This window comes from Bos taurus, chromosome 15, assembly GCF_002263795.3.
Source record: "Bos taurus isolate L1 Dominette 01449 registration number 42190680 breed Hereford chromosome 15, ARS-UCD2.0, whole genome shotgun sequence".
Taxonomy (NCBI): domain Eukaryota; kingdom Metazoa; phylum Chordata; class Mammalia; order Artiodactyla; family Bovidae; genus Bos; species Bos taurus.
The window spans coordinates 64,697,666-64,721,251 of record NC_037342.1 but is presented as its reverse complement, the minus strand read 5'-3'; the positions used below and the strand labels follow the sequence as shown (position 1 = coordinate 64,721,251).

Sequence of the window (23,586 nt, the reverse complement as noted above, 5' to 3'; positions counted from 1 at the left end):
CTGTGACACCGTCTCTATTAAGCCCAATTCTTCCTGCACTGGTGGGGGCACTTCTAAGACTCATGGTCGTCTTACTGCTCGCACACTTGTGTTATTAGCCTGTCACAAACTCGCCACGAACTTGGCTCCCTTACGCCCATCAACAACCTCTTCAGTCCCTTCAGGGGTTCCTGCTTCTTTCAAGTTTGCAAAAGACCACGAAGAGGTATTTTACAGGAAAGGAAACCTGAAGAGCCAATTAACATCAACAACAGTATTCAACCTCACTGGTAATTAGCACAATGCTGAAGACAACAAGGAGATCCTATTTCCTATGCATGCGGGCAAAATTTAATTAGCAATAAAACACCAATGTTTGTGAGGACATGGGGAAACAAGAACTCAGCAAAGTGCTGGGTTGAAGGTAATCCCGCACAAACACTTGAAAGGAGAATCTGGCAAAATCCGAGAAAGATGGAAAGCTATGCATATTCTAAAACCCAACAATTCCAATTCTAGACACATATAAACTCTAATGTACTCACACAGTGCTTAAAAATGAATCAATCAGATCTCAAGCTTCAATCTGGACAAACCCGAAAACAAGTGTTGAGTGAAAAAAGGCATGCTGAAAAAGTATGCCTATACGGTATGCTACCATTTATGGATACATAATTACGTAGGAAAATATAAACACATGAATTGAAAGGAGATACGCAATCTCAGAGCAGAGTTATCTAAGGGGAGCGAAAAAAGGGAACGGATGGGGAAGGGTACAAGAGAGACTTCCACACTGAGGTTTTAGATCTTTAAAACACAAATATAAATGGCTTTTAAGATATGAAACAAACACAGCAAGCAGCAAAATGCCAGCATTTCTTAGGCTTGAGTGCTGGGCACCTCGGTATTATGTTACATCGGTCTCTGTGCTTTTCTGTAGTCTGAACTATTTCATTACAAATAAGATTTTGTAACTGTTTTGCAAGAAGTTGAGGGATCAAAGAGGCAGAGACCCCTCTCATTTCCAACAGTGGGATACATGTCCTCAATGGGGCCCCATGTCTTGGATTTTTACAGAGAAGAACTAAACAAGCACCTCATAAAAGCAGCAGACCCTGGAGAGGCGGAGCTGACTTTAAACCTAATATTCTTCTATATCTCATTTCCAACAAGAAGAGGCCTCAAAGGGACATAAATGTGGCCTCATAAAATCAGGTCTCCTCTTCTGCACTTCAACTCCAGCCTAGAGACAAAATGACTGGTAATACGAGAGGGTCTCTGAAGACAGACCCCAGGAGCAGCGAGGGCTGAGCCAGGCATTTCAGGGCAAGGCTTCCCTTCTCTGGTCTGTGTATTTCTCTCAAGTTTCAACAGATCTCTGTATTCTCACGGCCTGCAGCCTGCCCCTCACTCCTACCCCAACACTGGCCTTTCCTCCTCGAAGCTGAGAGAACCAGACCAAAGTAGGAAGAAATTACAGAAAGAACAGTCTAGAGACTCAGCAAGAAAAAAAATTACAGTCCTTGAGGAAAAAGGCATGAGCACTTTACATTATTTATAGCCTAGATCTTTGATGAAAGGTGTACCTACTTGACAGACATATACACAAAGGTCAAGGGTGTAACCTGCCATGTTTACCTGGCCCACTTCCCACCCCAGCCCAGCTCCAAAAAATTCTCAATAGACCTACTCCATTAGGCGCCCATAGGGCCCCATCCCTTCTGCAAGCCTGTCATGATTTAACAAAATTGTAGCCTTTGGACAAGTACAGACCATTCAGGCTTACAAAGCACAGGAGATTTATAGAGCTTTCGGGGAAACACTGTTTAAAAAGGAAAGTAGGCCACTGGCTAAACCACAAAGATTCAGAGTACATCTCACAAAGACCTTTTCTTCTTTCAAACGGTAAGGTTATTGTTCTAGCTATAGATGCATGGTTTCAAAACCTGCTGTAACTAAGCAGAATTAGAAATGACGTCAGAGAAAATGATTCCATTTCTCTTAGTTGATGAGCATACTCACTCAGTTTTCAAGGGACAAACTACAACTTTTCGATCTGGCTTACATACATCTGTTAGTTCGTTTGAATGTTTTTCTTTAGAAGAGGCTGAAAATATGGAACAGGTTTACCGTAAAGCAACAACACTGTCTAAAACATACATAATTACACATCACATAAAACAGCTATAAAAGGAGACATCTTAGAACACTTATACACAGCGGCACACTGGCCCCACGTGGCAGGATTCGGAACAAGCCTCACCTGAATGGTCTGCCTGTGCTCCCGGAACACGTTCACTCTAATCACTGCTTTGTTAAATTCAGGATTGAGAGACTGAATGATCTCGTAATCCAGATGCTCCTGACGGGGAAAAAGCCAAACCAATGCCAAATGTCAGAAACAAGCTTTCGAAACGAAAATAAGTTTGCATTCTACAGACTTCACCTGGATTTATACTCAGCATGGAATCAAAATAAGCTCTTATCCTAACTTCCTACCTGATACTGCAGAGCATCAAATCCTTTAAACACAAATTCAAACAGAGTGTGGAGGTTATCCGGGCTCGGGGAGGTAACAAAGATATTGGAGTACCTGTTGAACAAAAGGAGGATTTTTTTGCTTTTAAGTAATTAGGAAATTGAAGAAATGTTAAGAGAATTTAAAAAAAGAAAATATTTTTGTTTGCCCCTGTTACACAGGTGATAACAAGAGACAGTGGTGAGGGATAAAAAAATCAGGACACACATTTTGAGGAGGAAAAGTAAAATAACTGCAGACCTGAGGGTATTTTTGCTCCCAACCTAATGAAAACAAGTTGCCAATTTGAAGGGAGCACACCCCAGCAATTAGCTACCAGCATCCATGAAAGCACACTGCTGAGGGCACAATGCTTTCAAACTGTGGTCCTGGAAAAGACTCCCAAGAGTCCCCTAGACTGTAAGGAGATCCAACCCATCAGTCCTAAAGGAAATCAACCCTGAATACGAATGAGAAGGACTGATGCTGAAGCTCCAATATTTTGGCCACCGGATGCGAAGAGCCGACTCACTGGAAAAGACCCTAATGCTGGGAAAGATTGAAGGCGAAAGGAAAAGAGGATGAGATGGTTAGAGAGAATCACTGACTCAATGGCCATGAATTTGAGCAAACTCCAGGAGACAGGAGAGGACAGAGGAGCCTGGTGTGCTGCAGTGCATGAGGTCGCATACAACTTAGTGAGTCAGACACAACTGAGCGACTAAACAGCAGGAGGGTGCCCTGGGGACCGCTCCCTCAGTGTCAGAGATGGCACCGGCTCCCCAGTCCTGCACCCCTAGCCCAGAGAGGGCCTCACGCTCATCACTAGCTATGCTGACAGGTTTTCAAATCATGCAGCCAAAGTGCTCCGTCGTGAGCAGGCGAAGGCCACAGTGAGCCTCTGAGGGATCCTTGTTCAGTATAAAGGATGCGAAAGGCAGAGGGCCAGGTGGTACCACTAGAGCAGCCAGAGTAAGAGAGTCAGAAGCTGAGTTCAGTCCCAGCACAACCAGCACTGACTTGGGGGAACCTTGGGTGAGTCACTGAAACTCCCTGAGCCTGGGTTTATCCATCTATGAAACACTAACGTTACTCTCAGGAGCACCAAGGAAGATCATGTATATAGGACACGGTAAATCCTAGTCCATTATTTGTATCTGCGAAGCTGTAAACACATGCTTTCCTGGCAGCTGCATAAATCTTCTGTCCAGGACAAAAGAATGGCAAGTGATGCCACACTCAAAGGCAGCTCCTCAATGCAAACAAGATTTTCTATTGATCAAATCATTAAAATGACAAACCTGTATTTTTCTCGGTCAGCAAAGCTGGTCATACACAGGCTCATTTCCTGAGAGTTTTAAAGTTCCTTACCACCATTTCTTTGCTCTTGTGTGTTTGTTCAACTCTAAATAGTTGTCACGAAGGCCCTGGTATCTGTATGCCAGGACACATATACGCGTACCTTTGGGATCTGGGGATAACAGCATTGTTCTTTCAAGCTGTTGCTGTTTAATCACTAAGTTGACGCTGGGAAAGACTGAGGGAAAGATTGAGGGCAGGAGGAAAAGGGGGTGGCGACAGACGATGAGATGGTAGGATGGCATCATCGACTCAACGGACATGGGTGTGAGCAAACTCTGGTAGGTTGTGAAGACAGGGAAGCCTGGCGTGCTGCAGTCCATGGGGTTGCAAAGAGTTGGACACGACTTAGCAACTGAACAACAACTGAACAAGTCACTAAGTTGTATCCAACTCTTTTGTAACCCCATGGACTGTAGCCCGCCAGGCTCCTCTGGGATTTCGAAGGCAAGAACACTGGAGTGGTTTGCCATTTCCTTCTCCAGGGGCTCTTCCCAACCCAGGGATTGAACCCGCATCTCCTGCACTGGCAAGTGGATTCTTTACCACTGAGCCCCCAGAGACACCTGCTCTCTCTAGACAGGTGCCCAAGATCTAGAGAAATCACTCAGGAGCTCGCTTACACCAGGAACAGCCCCCCGACCCCTCGTCCTGCACACAGATCCCGCAGAGCTCAGGGTGCCTGAAGCCCGGGATCCCCCTTACCCAAAAGCCACCGCCCCAGCAATAGCCAGTCCCAGGGCTGCAGATTTCCCCCTTCCTCGGGCAGCCGTGAGCGCAACAGTACTCCTCAGGGTCTTTTCTGAGATCCCCTCAATGAATTTCAAGACAGCTTTGGCCTGTGGAAAGAGAAACATTGGGTGAGCTGTGAGAAAGGCTGAGGTTCAGCCACTTAAACTGAAATTGCGGGGGAGCAGGGGACAGGGGGCCGCTCTCGCCGACCAGCACCTAGACTCTTACTCCCGTGATCATGTCCTCTCAGTCTCCAGGCTTTTAACACCAACCAGATGCTGATAACCCCGCAGTTCACATCTCCATCCAGACCTCCTCCCCCACCCAGACTCTCCCACACACCCAACTGCCCCCCTACGTCCACCACCCATCTCACACTCAATACCTAACGTCCCCCCAGTCCTCCTCCACCTACCATCTTCCCCAGCTCAGCTAGTGTCCAACTATTCAGGCCAAAAATTGCCTCCATTTTCTCCTCATACCCGACTCATCAACAAATCCTGTCCTTCAAAACATAAAAATCCCACATTCCTCACTATCCTCTTCCTCCACCACTATGGTCGAAGCCACCACTGTGTCCTGCCACCATTTCTACAGATACAGCAGTGGGCATTATCTCTAGGATACATTTCCAGGAGAAGAGCTGCTGAGTTAGAGTATGTGTGCATTAAAATGGGTGTCATGCCCAGTTATGGAACCCCCACCCATGTATGAAAGGCCTTCTTCTCTGCAGCCTTGCTGTCTTGCTGTATAATCCTGCAACTATGCCAACTGTCTCCCTGTTCATACTGTGCACATTGTTTGCTGAACCCGTGGTAGGCAAGGCGTGAGCAGGGAAGCTGGAAGAAAACTCAAGGAGTCATAGGAACTGCAAATGTTTATTCTCTTCTGACTGGCACAGAAGCCATAGCAGCAGACTCGCTACGCTCTCCTCTCATGGTTGACCCCGTGGACACAGCCATAAGACAGCCATAATGCAGACACAACCGAGTGGCAAAGGCTTTTCAGGTGGACCTTATGTATGCTGCTGCTGCTAAGTCGCTTCAGTCGTGTCCGACTCTGTGCGACCCCATAGATGGCAGCCCACCAAGCCTCCCCATCCCTGGGATGGGTTGCCATTTCCTTCTCCAATGCATGAAAATGAAAAGGGAAAGTGAAGTCACTCGGTCATGTCCGACTCTTAGCGACCCCATGGACTGCAGCCTACCAGGCTCCTCTGCCCATGGGATTTCCAGGCAAGAGTAGTGGAGTGGGGTGCCATTGCATTCTCCAAGCTTATGTATGTTTACAGAGCAAAAGTGGCCTGTCGCCAAGCAGATACACCATGATGCACAACCAGCCTGTTGGGATTCAGCCCCAAGTGGGTGGCATCACTGCAGCTGTTTTCCATCATGAGGGAAGATCCCAGGGCTGACAGGCCCGTGCTGCTTGTCTGCTCAGGCTGGATCAGAACTCTGAACACACCTGACAGCTTGCAGGTCTCTGGGCCATGTCTATTCAGCTCCCATCGCCATCCAGGAACCACCAGAAAAGCCAAGTTATATAACTGTATATTTACAAAACGTGGGGCGAGAGTGAGAGGCTGTGGGGCAAGAGGGTCTGATGACCACCATCTTGGCTAATCTGCTCTCTCCCCACACTTGCCAACACTGGGTACTGCTAAACTTTTAAGTCTTGACCAACCTGAAATGGGAACATAGGATCATTGTTTCAATTTGTGTTACTTCAGTTATGACAGAAAGCAGGCACTTTTTCAAATCGATATAATTACTGGCTATCTATTTTGTTTGTAAATTACTCTGCTTTTTTTCATTTATTTTAGAATATTATTTTAGAGTACATTTTTTGTCCAAATTTCATACCCTTTTATTATGTTCATGGATTTTTCCATGTACATTTTATCAGAGTGCTTCACTTCTCTATTCTAGAGCAACAAGCAAAGGATATGATACAGGGTTCAGCAAAGGCCAGGTTAGGGTGAGTAGGACCTGGATCCCCTCTGAGTGTTTCCAGCTGGAGAGACTTGAGCTTCCTCAAGCCCCACCCCTTCCTCCTGCCTGCGCCTAAGTGTCACTGCCCAGTCGTGAATGTAGAAGGTGCCCATGGGGAGACATGAAGAGTAGCACAGAGGGCAGGGGCGCCAGGAGAAGGGAGGGGCACTGCCAGTCGTGGTCACTTCTGCCCTCTCCCCATCCTCTCTCTCACTCCCCCTCTCTGATGATAAAGAAGGTACCAGGAAGTAGCTCAAAAGCAACCTGGAGCCTGCAGCCTGGGCCGCAGAGAGTGCTGCATAGCTGGTGATTCTATTTCCAGAAAGAAAAGGGAAACCAGCCTGTTGGGATTCAGCCCCAAGTGGGCGGCGTCACTGCAGCTGTTTTCCATCACGAGGGAAGATCCCAGGGCTGACAGGCCCGTGCTGCTTGTCTGCTCAAGTTGGATCAGAACTCTGAACGCACCTGACAGCTTGCAGGTCTCTGGACCATGTCTATTCAGCTCCCACCGCCATCCAGGAACCACCAGAGAAGCCAAGTTTACCAGCCCTGGTCACTTGCGGGAGCACAGAAATGCATCCTGGAAGCTCCCTCCCAGCCTGCTGTCTGTACCTACAGACCAGGTGGACCGGGTACCCTCATCACAGGGCCCTCCTCAGCACTCACACTGGAGCGGGGCTGAGTACTAGGTGCCTCCAGCCCTCCTCAGTTAAGAACAAGGCATAAGCAAAAACCTATGTCATCAACACTCAGTGAGAATGAAAGAATGCAGGTCCATCAGCCTGTGCTGGAGGGGTTCCTCTTTAAACACAACCCGTCTCCTCCCGACCCCAGCTCCTTGAACAAACAACAAACAACAGCTACAAACAACAAACCAGGGGGAAGGGGCAGATAAGCCCAGACTTCTGTGCTATGCTGGTGCTGCGTGCCCACGTGTGAGTAACAGAAAAGGCCCTGCCCCACAGAGCAGCCAAGCCTCATCCTAACTTGGCTTCTGTTCTCTGCTCGCTGTCTTTTCCCTCTGTGTGCTTCAGACAGGGATGGGGGTGTTCCGAACACATGTCACCTGGTCGAGGGTCTTGCAGCAGTCCACCAACACGCCCACAGGCTGGGTGTCCTGCAAGCTCTCCTTCAGCTCCTTCAGCTCCAGATCAGAGGGACCGAGACTCTCATCCTGCCAGAGAGGAGGAGGAGAAGGTTCACCGCTGCCGTCGGAGGGTCCGCCAGGAAACACAGCCTCCCCCAGATTCCCGGGCCCTGGCAGCTCACCGGCGTCTGGGGAGGCAGGGCCTCAATGCTGGCGGCGTGGGAGGAGATGGGCAGGATGTTGAGCTGGTCATCGATGACAAGACACTTCTTACATGAGGCCAGAGAAAGAATAAACCTGAGGAACAAAACCACCGTTGTGAGGTGCTGGGAGCAATGTCAACACGACAAGGAAGGGCTTTTCTTTAGGAAAATTATCCAGCCCACGTCTCTACACCATCGTCTGTAGAACAGGGCTGGATGATTCCTGCCTCCTTTACAAGGCACCTGAACATGCTATGCAGAGGAGACCAGTTACAGGGAGCTCTCTCGAGAGAGACTGATTATGAGTGCTCTTTCTGTGCAGAGCCCCTCAGCTCCGGGTCCCCTGGCCCTTCCCACATCCTCCAGGTTCACCCTTTAGTACTGTCTCCTTGAGCTGGGAACCCCAAAGCCACCCCACATATTCTCACCAACCACAGAGGCAAACACACACACACAAATGGACACCCTTCTGCCACAGTGAGGGAAAAACAAAGAAAAGGGTGGAGAGGACAGCTCCCTTTAGCTGTAGTGCACAAACATTTTTGCGTGTAGAAAAACATGTTTGGCTGTAAAATCCACAGCTGCAAGAAAAGGGCCTCCTGCTCTACTTTCAAGGGCTTCACTCCCATCCGGCAGCACCGGGTGACTTCCAGACCCGCACCTTCCACTGAGCAGCTTCAGAGGGGTTGAAACGAGGCCCCACAATTCCCCCAGGCCAATTCCTAAACTGCAGTAGTACTGACACTGTGGGCCAGACCACTTTTCTTAGGGGGGGTGGTGGTGCTTTTTGGCCCCCTTTCAGCTTTTTAGCAGCATCACTGGCCTGTACCTTCCAACGCCCCCACCCCGCCCCGCCCAGCCAGGTCCCACTATCCAAGTGTCCCCAGATACTGCCAAGTCTCCCAAGGGCAAGACCGCTCAGGTTGAGAACCACTGCTCTAGACCATGGCTTATCCCTTCTCAAAGCTGTCGAAAGTTGCTGACTGGTGTTCCCTAAACGGGGCTCTGGGTCAAATAAACTGGGGTCCCTCGTGCTGGGAGACTTTTCAGAGGCTACAACAGGCTCACATGATTCTTCAGAAAGGAAAAACTGTATCAGCCATTTCCTAGACATAGTGGGCTAGAAAACCCTTTTGTCATAAGATCCCTCTTAAACACCAGTGTTCTGTGAAACACATCTGGAGAAACAGGATCCAGATTTTTGTGAAACACATCTGGAGAAACAGGATCCAGACAGATTACCCCTCTGACAGCTGCACAGGCGAAAAGCCAGAGTGGACAGCGACTTGGTGAGGGCCAGAAGCAAGACAGAATCCAGGCCCCAGCCTTCCACTCACTCTACCGCTTCCAGTGAGCTGCACGACTACCGCTGTGATTGGGGACCTCACCGTCTGGGGCTCCTGTACCACCCTCCCTCACATACAGCATGGCTTTCAGCCGCATCCAAGACAAAAACGCGCCCACCCCCCAACCCCCATGTCTCCCACAGGTGAGGAAGTGGAAAATGTGTTCAGACCAACCTCTCATTAAATCTTCCCACCACATCCTGATGGGCCTCTGTCCTGTATCTCGAATGCACGTCCTAAGAGAGACAACGCCCATTAGTAGAGGCTAATGGCACTGAGGCTCAGCGTCCAGATGTGAAGAAGTTTCAGCAAGCAACCCTGGGATAAAAGAGGCACCAGCGATGCTGCTACAATCAAAATCCATTCCCACCTAACCTGCTGTGCTAACCTGGCTGAATGCGATTTGCTGGAGCTGGAATCAGACACTAAATGCAGTGTTTCTCATCACAACAAACATCCCCTCACTTCATCTTTAGCTTTTCCCACATTTTATCTAGCATCTCAAAATATATTCATTTGCTCAACAAAATGCACATGCCAACACCAGACATGACGGGTACCCACTGGAGTTTGGTAAAGCATGACCCCTACTCTCATGAAGCTTATCATCAAATGGTTGGATGGAGACAAGTCAATAGAAATTTTGGCAAATGCTACGAATGAGAAACAGAGCATAGTGACAGCTAATGGGGTGGGGTGGGAAGGGGACTCCTCACACAGGGTAGTGAGGGAAGGCCCTCTGAGGTGGTAAGCAGGCGGCCAAGTAAGAGCAGGGGGAGAATAAAGAGACACCTTTGTTCACAGATATTTTAAGGAGGGCTTACTAAAGGCCAGGTACTCTTCCAGGGTCGAGGAATATACCAGGGAGGAAAACTGAGTCCCTGCTCCCATGAAGTCTGGAGACTAGCACAGGAAGCCAGATGATAAGCAAGTACTGTCTGACTTTAGAGGTCTGTAACATGCTTTGAAGAAAAATAAAACAGGCTGAGGAGTGATGGGAGAAACACATATTCTACAGGGGGTGAGAGAGAGGGCCATGCTAAGGAGGTGGAATCTCGGCAGGGACTGCACTGCAGTGAGGAAGTGAGCCAGCAGACATTCCCGTGAGAAAAGCCAGTGGGAAGGGCCTCGGGTAAGAGTGTGATGAGGGGAGAGGACATCTGAGGACCTCTGAGGAGGCCAGAGGGGCTGGGGTGAGGAGAAGTGGTGGTGGGAAAAGGTGACAAGAAGCGGGCTCTAGATCTGAGGAAAGCCCATTTCACCAGATGAAGGCAGCTCATGAAACCCCGAGGCAAATCCTAACAGTTCCCGAGCAGCTGGCCATGGACATGATTCAAAACCTGCCGCGCAGAACACGACACCCACGTGGCAGAGCCGATGAGTCAGAGACCAGCTGTGCATCCAGGGGGACACTTTCCTCACTTACAGCCAGGTCCAAAGCTTGGGCAGAAAATACTCCCCCCACCCCACCACTTGGAGTTGAAGTTTCTGCCAACCTGGGAGTGGAATGGCAGTGTTCCTTCATCACCTACCAGGGAGAGGGCAGGGGAGGACGTCAGGACACGGTCCCCTTTCCGCAGTACACAAGTGCAGGCCCTGGCGTGGCTCTCTGTGGAATACTACTTCAGAAATTTAACTACACAACAGCCGCATCCTATCTGCATCTCGCTGGTGTAATATTTGCAAATGCCTGAGAGCAAAGGCACAATTCACATTCCCCAGCAGACCCAGGGCCAGTGAGACATCTCTGCAGTCACTTTTTCCTTAGTTGCAGTTAAAGAGCTCCCAGCCCAGAGATGATGCTGACTGTCCACTAGAGTTGCTCAGTAAGAATTCTTAAAAGAAAGTAGAAAAACACAGATTAACTTGAACCCCCATAATCAAGTTTAAAAAAGCAGGGACTTACCATGGTCATTGTGTACAACTGCTTGAGTGAGTTCATGGTCCGCAAGAGGACAACCACCAACCCACCGCCTTCCACTGTTTCTACAGTCCTGGCCAGCAAATTTGGAGTCAAAGCTTCAAAATCCTGGAAGGAGGAGACCTTAGAACTAGCTGATGATGCAAAGAGCACGGCAGGGAAGCTTAACCAGGAGGCAAAGAAGGCTTTAGAGTACAAACTCAAGATAATACCCCCTACCAACTCACCAGGACCCCCATACACACACACAGTGCTTATTTAGGACTTATTTAGAACAAGTGTATCTGGTTTTATATGTCAAAGTGTTTCCCATCATCCCTGATAAAATCTTATTTGGAAAGAAGTTCTCCAGTCTTCATTAATTCTCACATGAATTTCAGAAATAGCTCACATTCATTTTCTGCTATGTTCATAGGTGGAAACTGACAAAACTCTACTGTACCACACGGGGGAGCCACTACCTAAAGCAGCCATCATCATTGCATCTGGTAACTGGTGAGCAGAAGCAACTCCCTAGCAGTCAGTGATGGGGTGAGAACAGGCAAAACGCTCTCCTCAGCCTCCAAGGTGGGATGTAACCCAGCAATGCATGGACAACCCACTGGACTGCAGAAAGAAAAAACCAGAACTTCTATTCAGAATTTCCCATCTCATTTCTTAATTTATGTTTTATAAGGTATGTTTTATAATACATGTAATTATAGCAGTGCATGCATATAATAAATACATGATGAAACAGTGGGAACCTGAGCTTAAATGTGGAGATTTGTGCTTGAATGTTTTCTTTCGGGGGCAGGAGAGGGGGCAATGGATGAAATCACAGGTGTCAAAAAATCAAAGAATAAAACAAAGACCACCAGAGCTCAAAACAAAAATGTGAAACAATATGAACTTGCCAGGCAAGAGAAAATATATGCCAGTGAAGAAACTCACCAGTTTTCTGCGGGGGGGTTGGGGGTGGGGGGGTGGAGTGAGGGGAGTTTAAGAATTAGACGGTTGATTGTGGGGGCTGGTTGTTCAGTCAAGCACTTTGGATAGGATATAAGAGTGCTCAGGTCTGTACCCAGTGAATTAAAACAAGTCTGACTCCTGTCTGGTCTTCAGTTAGTTCTAAGAAGACAATAAGTTCTAATAAAAGCCTTCAGTTGGTTCTAACAAGGTCTGGGGTTCTAGGGTCATGCAAAGTTCTGTGCTCTATCAAGCTGGTTAGACCCAGGTGTGACGGAGCGTCACGACCAGTCTGGGTATCTCTGGACAAGTGCTGCTTTAGACAGAAATACTCTTTTTATGGTGGTGAGTTACCAAGTTCCTTGGGAAAATGATAAATTCTGGGGGAAGGAGAATACACAGGCATCTTCTCTCCTCTCTGTCCATCTGTTCTCGTGGGTCACCAGGCGGCCCGAGCACCCCTCAGTGCTCTGCCCCGGTTGCGGGCTGGGGCAAGTCACCCACCTGGAGAACACACATGCCAAACGTGTTGCCCAGGATCTTGTGGGTCTCGCTGTAGTAGCAGTAGCGAATGTTGGTGGCAGCTACGAAGAGCTCAAAGGGGTCATCTTGCTTTATGTTCAGCGTCCCGTTCTTTATTTTTTTCTGCAGCTGTCGCATTCTTTTCTTCCGATGACTGTAATCACCCCACCCCACCCCCAACCCCATGAGAGTCAGTTAACTGGAGAGGCTAGAGTTGGGAGAAGGGAATAGACCCAACAATCCCCCACTTAAGACTTTCAGAGCTAGAAGGGAACTTGGAAATTGTAGGGCTAATTCCCTTGCTTTAAAGCTAAAAAAAATAAAACAAAACTGGAGAGGCATTAGAAGAGAAGGGCTTCAGAGGAGGATAGTATAAGTCTGTTTGTGAACCCTGCCATTTTGATACTTCACTTAACAAGAAGGGTAATGGGAGTCCCTAAACCCCACATTTAGCCAGAGCTTGAACCTAAACCCTGGTGGACTCATTATCTCAGTCTCAAGCCAATGCTTCAATTTCATGGCACTCCTTCCCAGAGAACCGGAGAGGCATCATGATGGTGGGTTACTTTATTCGTTTTTCCTAAATGAATTCATCCACTTCCTTCCCAGGTGGTTGGATCAAGTCCTCAAGGGCAGTTCTAATCTAAGACAACACCGACAGAGGATACATGAGTTAGAGTGGAATCTGGACATCTCCTAGACATCCCTGAACTTCTCTCTCATCCTAAACATCTCTGAATACCCAAGTGTCAGTTAACTTCTTTAAGACTTTTTCTGCTGTGGACCGTTTTTAAAGTCTTTACTGAATCGGTTACAATACCGCTTCTGCTTTACATTTTGTTTTTTTTGGCCTCCAGGCACATGGGATCCTAGCTGCTGGACCACGGGCTGTGAACCCCCAGCCCTTGCACTAGAAGACAAAGTCTTAACCACTGGACCGCCAGGGAAGTCCCAACTCTTTCTTTCAGAGAAAACAGAGAACAAGAAAACTCCAGAACCAAGGGGTACAGCAGACCAAAATTTTATCACAGCTTTCTAACTGAAGAGGAAGGCCAAGGCCTTCCCCCTGGGCCTCCAGTTCCTCAGCCTGTGACTTAGCATCAGCTTTAACCTGATGCTCTGCCACATCTAGACAGGGCTGGGAGAGCTACAAGAGGCACAGGAGGGATTTTTTTTAAAAGTGAGATCAGGTGGGTTAAGTTCAAAGGCAAATCTGCCCAGAATACCCTGAATTGCCATTCTGACATTTACCAAGTGTACAGCAATGAGAATCAGAGCACCAGAAACTTAAAATTCTGCTGAGAGGCAACAGGCCTTATTCTCAATCTGTATTAAAAATGGTTACCTGCCCAATTATGAAAGAATATACCAATTATGGCTTAAAAATACATACTGCATATACAGCTAAATGCTAACAATGCCTAAGTATTGAAAATATGGTGCTTTTCATTTTCACCTTTAAGATTTTTCTGTATTTTTCATATTCTTACAATAAAGCTTTTGTAATGTTTTTAAAGCAAAACTATCTAATTCAAAATCTAGTTTCCTTTAAGCAGAATCAAGTCTCTTAAAGACCAAAGGATAAGAACTAATCAAATATAGCCTTTGGTACTTAAGTAAAATTAAAATGTTAGAGCCTGTTAACAATACACTCAACAAATAGTAACTGAGCACCTAGTAAAACATGGCAGATCCTTTGAAATATGAAAATATAAAGATAAGCAGGAGAGGCCTCCTCGCTAAATGAACTTACTTACCAGTGGGCAAGTGATCACATCTTGAGGGAGAGAGAAGGTAAGGTGCCAAGCACTGTACAAAGAGACAAGGGCTAAAGAGGGCAGCAGGGCCGCGCTAAGTCTGAGGGCCTTAGGAAAAGCTTCCTGCAGGACACAGGCCCTGAACAAAGGGGCGCACCCGAAGGGAGCACCTCAGTAGGTGAGTACAGAGAGGTGGAAGTGGCACCCCAAGTGGAGGAGGGAGCAGGGGCAAAGGCAGGGGGTTTCACCGGAGCAGAGAGCAGCCGGGGCTGGAGACGCACCCTCGGAGTCCACCCCAGAGACAAGCTTTACATCTGGGGATAATGGAGGGGGAAGAGGCCCAAGGACAGAACCACACAGGTGAACGGGTTGTGGGGGGAGATGAGAGCAGAGAGAGGGAAGCGCTTAGGAAGGTGGTCAGAGTAAAAGAGAGCGTTTCTGAGGTGGTGCTATAGTGGGATATCTGCCAAGGATCAGCACCCCGCACCCCAAACTCCTCCCCACACACGGGCGTAGGTAGAACTGCCAGGCTCCTACTCGGTGGCCCACCCCATTGCCTCTGGCCCAGGGCTGGATATCTTTCCAAAAGAATTTGGGAGAAAGATGGATTTCTGTGTTGTTGAACCCAAACCACGTAAACCTCAAGGGCAATTTCTGCAATGGGGACCACAGAAGGCAGAGAGCTGTCCTGAAGTGGGAAAGAATAGAGCATTCACGAGAGATGACACAAAGACGGGGGACAGGGCAAGGACCAGGGTGTCAGCACTGCGGCTGTTCACCACCCCCAAGGCAAAGCTGAAATTTCACCCCTGTAGGCTTCAGGAGCTAACCCGAATACTGCTGACCCTTGAAAAACCTGAGGGTTAACCTATGTCTGACTTAGAGTCGGCCCCTCTGTAACCATAGCTCCTCTGTATCAGAGAATTCAACCAACCACAGACCACAGAGTACTAAACACATCCACATGTAAGTGGAGTCCTGCAGTTCAAACCCACACTGTTCAAGGGACAACTGTACTTCAACAGATCCCATTTGTGCCTAAGTATGTTTGTGTTAGAGGTCTCATATTTACTATAAGAAGTCTTAAGTTCAACAATAAAAAAAAAAAAAAAACTAGCCAATTGTCAGACAGCAGACTAGGAGAAGAGCTCTGAAAAGAAGAGAAAAGCTGCTGCATTAGGCATCAGGTGGAACCAGCATTATTAGATGAGCTCGATCAGCCAAGAAAACTAGGAAGAAAAATGGCATGCAGAAAGCAAGGAACTGGGCTGGGAACATAAAAAAGCATGAAAAGATTTTGAAATTTATTGTCAGGAATGAAGAATGAACATCAGTTCTATTATTTTCTCTACTGGGAAGTGTCCTCAGAGACAGCACCTTTACTAACAATCCCTTAAAACCTAGGTCAAAGAATCATTTCCTGGCATTTAACTAAGGATGGGAAATGGGATGGGACACTCAAAAGGGGCATGACTTACCTGCTAAAGCCCAGCTCTTTCTTATAGCACCACAGCACCGAAGGCCGAGCTTTCACAGTTGCTTTGGACAACATGTGATGGAGTATGACTACCTGCCAGAGAAAAAAGCCACAGAATCTTAAGGACAAAAGAGACCTCTGGGATGGCCAGGCCCAAGACCACAAGGCAAGCAGCACCCAGGTTGGGACTAGAAACCAGATCACATACACTTACTCTTGTGCTCAGTATCAAAAGCTGTTAACCTATCTGCTAATAACTCTAAATACTGAGTATTCATCACTTTCAAGAAACAAAGGAATGTTCCCACTAGGCAGTTCACTTAAAGAAAACCAAAGAGACCTTAATGTCATTATGTGTAAAACCCCAGATGGTCCATAACATGCTGACTCTCCGGAACAGGACACAAAGCCAGGAAGCATTTACCAGGTCTTACCTGATCCTTCCCTCGATCTCCAACCACAACAAAAAGAGACCTTTGCCGCTCAGCTACCCCGTTCTCAATGAGAATCCGGATTCGGTTATCCACTTTCTTCCGATGCATGGTGAAAAATTATCACTAAAACAGAAGGAAAGGAAACACGACTGGACATGAACATCCAGGTTCTGGGTGAAAACCATTAGCTGGCTGCCTCCTGTGGGATAGGAGCTGAACTACACACATTTAAAAGTATTATTTTTTTAACCCTCAAACAGCTCCCTAGGGAAGACATCAGCCTCGTTTTTTATATTAGGAAACTTAAGCTTGTAACCGGAGAAGGCAATGGCACCCCACTCCAGTACTCTTGCCTGGAAAATCCCATGGATGGAGGAGCCTGGTAGGCTGCAGTCCATGGGGTCACTAAGAGTCGGGCACGACTGAGCGACTTCACTTTGATTTTTCACTTTCATGCATTGGAGAAGGAAATGGCAACCCACTCCAGTGTTCTTGCCTGGAGAATCCCAAGGACGGCGGAGCCTGGTGGGCTGCCGTCTATGCGGTCACACAGAGTCGGACACGACTGAACTGCGAACATGTAATCTGACTCCATCACAGCATGACTGAGGCTCAGAAAAAAAAGAGATGAAGGAAGAAAAATTCAGGAAACAGAACTTCTAAAAATACCTCAAGAAATGTATAGATTAAAAGAACTGTGTGACTTTGCTATGTATCTTTTGTACATTTTCATGCTTTTAATCTTAATCACAATGCTAAGGACATTCTGATAACATTGTTTTGAAATAGCTGTTTTGATAGTCTTAATAATAAGCCATTTAAGATTTAGCTTAAAAACATTACCAAATAGTTGACCTAGGGTATGTCCCCTTGGGCTTCCCTGATAGCTCAGTAGGTAAAGAGTCCTCCTGCAATGCAGGAAACCCAGGTTCGATTCCTGGGTCCAGAAGATCCGCTGGAGAAGGGTTAGGCTACCCACTCCAGTATTCCTGGGCTTCCCTCATGGCTCAGCTGGTAAAGAATCCGCCTGCAATGCAGGAGACCTGAGTTTGATCCCTGGGTTGGGAAGATCCCCTGCAGAAGGGAAAGGCTACCCACTCCAGTATTCTGACCTAGAGAATTCCATGGACTGCCAAAGTCCATGGGGTGGCAAAGAGTTGGACACGACTGAGCAACTTTCACTTCACTTAGGCTTGAAAGGTGAAGAAAATGTTCCCATAGGCATGGAAAGCTATAATTCACACCCCTCTGGAGGAGTTTTTTAAAAATCAGAAATAATGTTTAAAAAAAAAAAAAAAAAAAAGAATTAAAACCTATGATATATCCAGGGGAAAATAAGGAAGTTTTCAAAAATATTTGTTCAAAATCACTTTCAAGATTTATCTAAGGATATGGATGTAGATGCTTATTAGAGGATAACACAGCAAGATATGTATATGTATATATCTTATACACACATTTTTAAAAAAAACTGAAATGTAGTTATTAATGGACAGTGAGATAATGGATGATTCTTATTTTGTTCTTTTGGGGAGTTTGAGTTTGTTTTTTTTTTCCTAATTAACATATATTACTAACAAAATCAGAAAAAGAAATCAATGAATATTACTATGATGGAATGTGTACAATTGCTTCCTCAGGGGAAGGAAAACTATACCTAAGCCTGTACAAAGAGATTTCAAGTTATTATGATTACATATGATAGAACATTGCATCATTACCATAATAGACACACCAAAAAACACCAGAAATATCAATTATGTTTCTACAATTAAAAATAGAAATGACATGTTACTTAGATTCTCCAGTGTTAGCTGCATTCTACACACAAAGCTCATTAACTGAAATTTAACCCTGTACTGTCTTCCTAAACTCTCAATCCAAACATGGATTTTAGCAGTTCTTTCTTACTGTAAAACACTATGTCACAACCAATGGCTCTTATTTTATGAAGAAAGGACCCAGTATAAATACTCAAATACCACCAAGGAAGAAAAATGATGGGAGACATGATTCACGTTCAGGCGCCCTCCTGATTTCAAAGTATGAACTGTTTCCAGTTCACCAACCAGCTTGTGAGCTCAGTTGCCAGCCACACAAAAAAACCCCACCACCAACCAACAACCAATTATTGCTTTTTGTTCTAGTTACTGTGGGAGTCCCCGAAGTAGTACCAAATAAAGTCCTGACTTCAAAGAGTTTTCATTTTCCTTAGAGAAAATATTTAAGAGAAAGAAATGAGGGATAATCTGCCTAAAGACAGATAAAATTAGATGTAAAACTAATTGTTACAGACAGGTGAAAGTCTGAGATTACTGTGGGCTGCAGTTGCTAAGGAAGGCTTAATGGATGAGGAAGGCCTTGATGGCAGAGAAAGATAGTTATTTTTCAGTATTCATTTATCAGTCAAACAAATATACATATTATCTATGCGCCAGGCATCATTCTAGGTGCACTGGTAAACAAAATAAAGTCCTGAGTGTTCCTGCTGAATACAGAGTATAAACGAATGAGCATAGTGATGTAGCTACCAGCTTGGGAGGATCTGGATGAAATGAGATTGTTTCTGTTCAATGCCAGGTGCTGCCATCAGAAACTGTGGACAAGCTCCGCGGAAACCAAAAGTGTTGTCACTCACCCACTCAACCTACCCCACTCCACCCCAACTATAGCCCCTAGAGGGAAGCGATCAAGTCACGCCAACCCCCAAGAGCGCTTAGATGACAGGACCCTCTGCGAGCACCCGGATGAGGCGGCAGTCGTGATGGAGCGGCAGTCGGCATGTGTCGGGCACCAGCACTAATGCAAAGCCTTCGTCCTGGAGCCAGTCTCATCCGGCCCAAAAAGGACGCCGACGCCGACCTCGGCACCCGCCCCCAGCCATCCCGTGAAGGATACCTGCGCCCCGAGCCCGGCGGACTCCAGCCAGCAGCAAAGCGGAAGCACGTGGGGACACCGAACTTTTGCGGAAGAGGCGGGCGCAGCCTAGCGGATGCCTGGCCGCCGGCTCTCACAGATCACCCCTCCGCGACGCGCGTCTCGCTCGGGCGCTTGAAGGCGGGGCGTGCGCCGGCGCACTAAAGGAGCGGCGACGGCGAGAAGGGACCTTTTCAACCCGGTCGCTGAGTGATGACGTCCGAGCTCGCGGGGCAGAGCTGTAGCAACCGCGGCTGTATGGTTTGTCTCCGCGGGCTTTAGCAGTGGTGCTGGGAGTGTCGTTTGCCTCTTCAGGTCAGAATTAAGATACCGTGGCTACGGAGGGCAGAATAAGTAGATGTTCGCACCCGCATGGACTGTCACTGCGTAGAGCTAGCTCGGGTTCCCAGACAGGCCTAGGTTTTGAGTGTTAGCCTGGTTATGCTAGATGACTGGCTCCCAAGATGTGCGCATAATTTTGAGTCCTCTTATTTTAAATAACGTCCTAATGTGACAAGAGAGGGAGTCTCAATCAGCAGACCTTTCTCGTTCAGCTCACTTGACCCTTCTCATCCTGTCATGACCTCGTAGATTTGTCTGGGAGTCCGTAAGTTTTCTACCCAATATTATTGCCGCTGTACTTTGCAGGCTCTTTAGGCCTGTACCTGGCTGTCAAACGCTGGAGTTCTTATGAAAACCAGCTCTAGGGTTCTGCTGTTTGGTTACTTCCCTCTACCCCACCCCCAAGCGAACTGTCAAGCAGTTCACTTAAAAGGCCATATATAGTCATGAATTTGGGGGCCAGAAGGTTGAATTAAACACATTCTGCTCGACTTTTCTCTGATGCCTCTATCAGCCAAACTAATTTCCCTTTCTACCTTAAACTCCGTCAAATCAAAATGTAATTCTGTAGCTACAAACCTAATCAGCACCATCCATAAGGTCCAACAACCATAATTTCATAATTCCCTCAACAAAATGTCAATATACTAGACGAGATGAAAGTGATCAAAAATTTCCTATCCCTCTTGAAGTTTAACATAGTCTAGGTAAGAAAAAGGTGATCAGAAAAAAGTATCCAGTGACTAAAAACTAACACACACAGAAGACATGGAAGGACTGTGAAATGGTGACCTGGAGCAAAGACCTTAAAGAGAATGAGCTTTTAAACAGTTGAGTGGAAAGCTTTCCACACATGAAGTTTCCAGGATGGTGAAAGTCTCAGCAAAGCGTTCAGTGTGGCCAGAGTACAGTAACCAAGATAGAAAACGGTAGGAAATTAGGCCTGACACATTAGGCACATGGACCAGATTTAGGATTCTAAGTGTGGCATGGTTTCTAGAGAAACTGGAGTCTGAACAACAGGGAAGTGACAAAACCTGATTTGCCCTCTAAGGCTCAATCTGACTGCTATGCAAGAAAACTATACTACAGGAGAGCAAGAGTAGAAACAGAACCATCATAAGCTACTATTGTTACCTGTTCTGATAGTGGTGGTGGTCACAAGTGCTCGCTGACTTAGGACATATCCTATTTTTAAGGTAGAATCATATGCATTTGCTTAAGGACTATAGATACAAGGTATGAAAGGAAACCAATGATATCCAAGGTATTTGCCCTGAGCCACTGGATATATGTCCATGAACAGATAAATCTGAAATACTCATGACATTCAAAATCAAGACATGAAGTTTGGGTGTGTTTGAGGGAGTTTGGGACCTAGAAATACTTCAGAGTGACTAAAATGATGACTGTAGTCAGTAATGGGATTGGTTAAGATCAACTAGGGAAGAATGTTTGCTAGAGATGGAGTCTGCAACCAAGTCCTGGAAAACTCAGTAAAGGATACTGAGCAGTGGCCGGTTAGATAGAAATGTGCAGAACCCATTCACAACCACCCTGCACTTTGTTGTCATCGTTTCTTACACGGGCTACACCAAATCATCTCTTGCACCATAGTATTTTGCTCTCAACACTGTCGTCTTTGCTTTTGCCACTGGACTGCCAGGAAATCCCCTGCCTTGAGTGATACTAAATGGCAATTTTATTAGGTGACCCACCATCCTCTCCTCCCCCAATCCCAACCACTATACACACAGCTTAAAACTTACTGGTTTCCAACTCCCAAGAAACAAAACTTACCACGGAATAGAACCACAAAGCTGTTCTGAGTAGTCCTTACCTGTTGCTTCAGCCTCTCTAGCTCTATCAAACCTATACTTCACTCTAGCCAGTTTCTCAGTCACTGGCGATTGGACTTGGACATGCAGTTCTCTGCCGTTCTTTACCAGTTTACTACTCCTCATCCTTCAAGTCTTAACTATTCACATCAAAAATGTCTTTCCTGATCATTTTGACTAGGTCATATCCTATCACAGCCTTAATATCTATCATCAACCATGTTGCTGCATCATGGCTTTTGCTGTATTTTAGTATCATCACATCAACATCTTTGATCAGACTGATGAGGGCAGGAACCAGCGATTCTATCACCACTGAATGCTTAGTGCTTGGAATGGTGACCTGGCAAAGAGGACCCAAATTTGCTGAATGAAGCTTTGGTGTACTGACTTAATACAGTGACTCCCTCATCTAAATACAGTACTTAAAGAAAACCAGTACTAAAAGAACAGTAAAAATTGCCTTCACTGAATCAGGTTATCTTTCACTACTTACATACTCAAGGAGCCAGTCTTCTGCATGAGACTGGATTAGGCTTCAGAACCACTGTTTAAGGTATTAAGATCCCAACTGAGAAGAATTGTAGTAGTCTAACAAGGTGAGGCTAACAGAAATTTAAGGTTTTTCCTCTCTTCTCACAAGTAGCACTTCTTCACTTAGAGCTTTGCTCAGTGGTATAAACAACTAAAGCAAACTTCACTCAAGGACAATTAAGGTATCAGGTTTTAATATGATTTAATCTAATGTAATTTAAAACATTCACTAGTCTTTTCCAGTATATTTGTAGAATTCAAAATGGGAAAGGGTATAGAATGAGCCTTAACAAATTATTTTCATATTCCTGAGGGTTTTCCCTCCCCCCATTAACTCTTTAGAAGGGATAATAAGCTTAAGAGCAATACTGATTTTTTAATATAACTTACAGTCAATAAAACTTCAAAGAGTGCTTAATAAGAACTCAAATGGGATGAGATTCAGAAACTCAGATGAGATGAAACGATGGGTTTTAACTTTGTGCTTACCTGTATCCAATTCCCCCTAAGATATATTATTGAAAATATAATGAACAATACAAATTTCCTAAGACACTTAGGAGGCTGAATATTCAACTACTTTCTACATTTTATGAACTGGTTGTTAACAGAACATCTGTTAATTAACTTTCTGAGAATAAATACACATTCTCATGTCTCTAAGTGACGTCTCCCACATCACGGAGTCATATATATATATACATAGGAGGTTAAAGAACAGCAGAAGCTAGCTGATTAAAAATACTTAACGGATTTTGTTTTAATATGAAGATAACGATGATCAGAAAACCTCTTTCAATAATATTCTTTAGGGATATTAAGATCTGAAAATAAAATTGCCCTAGCCAGGGTAATCAATGACACTGTAAAGCTTTAAAACAGAAGTCTCATTATCCACATGAGATGATTGATACTGTGCATTTAAATGAAAGTACTTTATATATGGCATCTTGCTATACTAAGCCACAGTGCCACATGTGACAACCATCTCTTTTCAACTCTGCTAGAATATGCATTTGCCCACGCAAGGCCTCCTGCAGGGAGGACAAGCATCAAGCATCCACAAATTATACAGAACACTTAGTACCAAGACTCAGATCTTAATGGGACTTTTTAAAAAGTTCTCTGCACCACAGAGAGGTGCTCCTTTAAAAAATATAGTCTAAATTGAGGCATAAAAGTTTTAGGTTTAGACTACAATGGTAGAATGCCAAAAAAAAGGTATAATATCTCAAAAAGAACAAACGATTCTTTTAAAAACATACATAGAAATAATCAAATTACTAATATCTTTACACATTCACAACATCTGCACTAATGCATAGAAGTTTGAAACCTAGAAAGCAATTCTCCCCCATCCCATCTCTGAACTGATTCAGAGAGACCACTGTATAAAGAACTTATTTCAATTCGGATTTTAAATGTCATGAAATTATTTTCTACACAGATAGCAAAGTTAGTTTTATATATAGAAAGATTGTAAGCACACATCATCTAGGGATTACCCAGTAAACCACAAATATTTTATCTATCTGCCTAAAATAAAACAAACATATGGTTGTGGTACATCCCAGGCAGATGTCATTTAAAGCACACAAGGGGAGGTGCTAGCAGAAGAAATACTTATTTGCAAAAGTAAACAGATAACCCTTCCAATATGATGTACCACAACCACACATGAG

General features: G+C 45.7%; 1 protein-coding gene across 1 annotated transcript in view; it reads right to left on the bottom strand.

Moving 5' to 3' along the window:
• Positions 1–19,304, bottom strand: part of NAT10 (N-acetyltransferase 10) — a 38,902-nt gene extending 19,598 nt beyond the window's left edge. Inside the window, 11 exon segments of the mRNA NM_001098031.3 lie at positions 2,243–2,341; positions 2,479–2,572; positions 4,562–4,695; positions 7,646–7,753; positions 7,849–7,963; positions 9,390–9,451; positions 11,122–11,244; positions 12,589–12,760; positions 15,842–15,933; positions 16,275–16,397; positions 19,173–19,304. Of these exon segments, the coding sequence (NP_001091500.2) occupies positions 2,243–2,341; positions 2,479–2,572; positions 4,562–4,695; positions 7,646–7,753; positions 7,849–7,963; positions 9,390–9,451; positions 11,122–11,244; positions 12,589–12,760; positions 15,842–15,933; positions 16,275–16,382 (1,107 nt within the window). The 5' untranslated portion in view covers positions 16,383–16,397; positions 19,173–19,304.
• Positions 19,305–23,586: the final 4,282 nt, after the last annotated feature.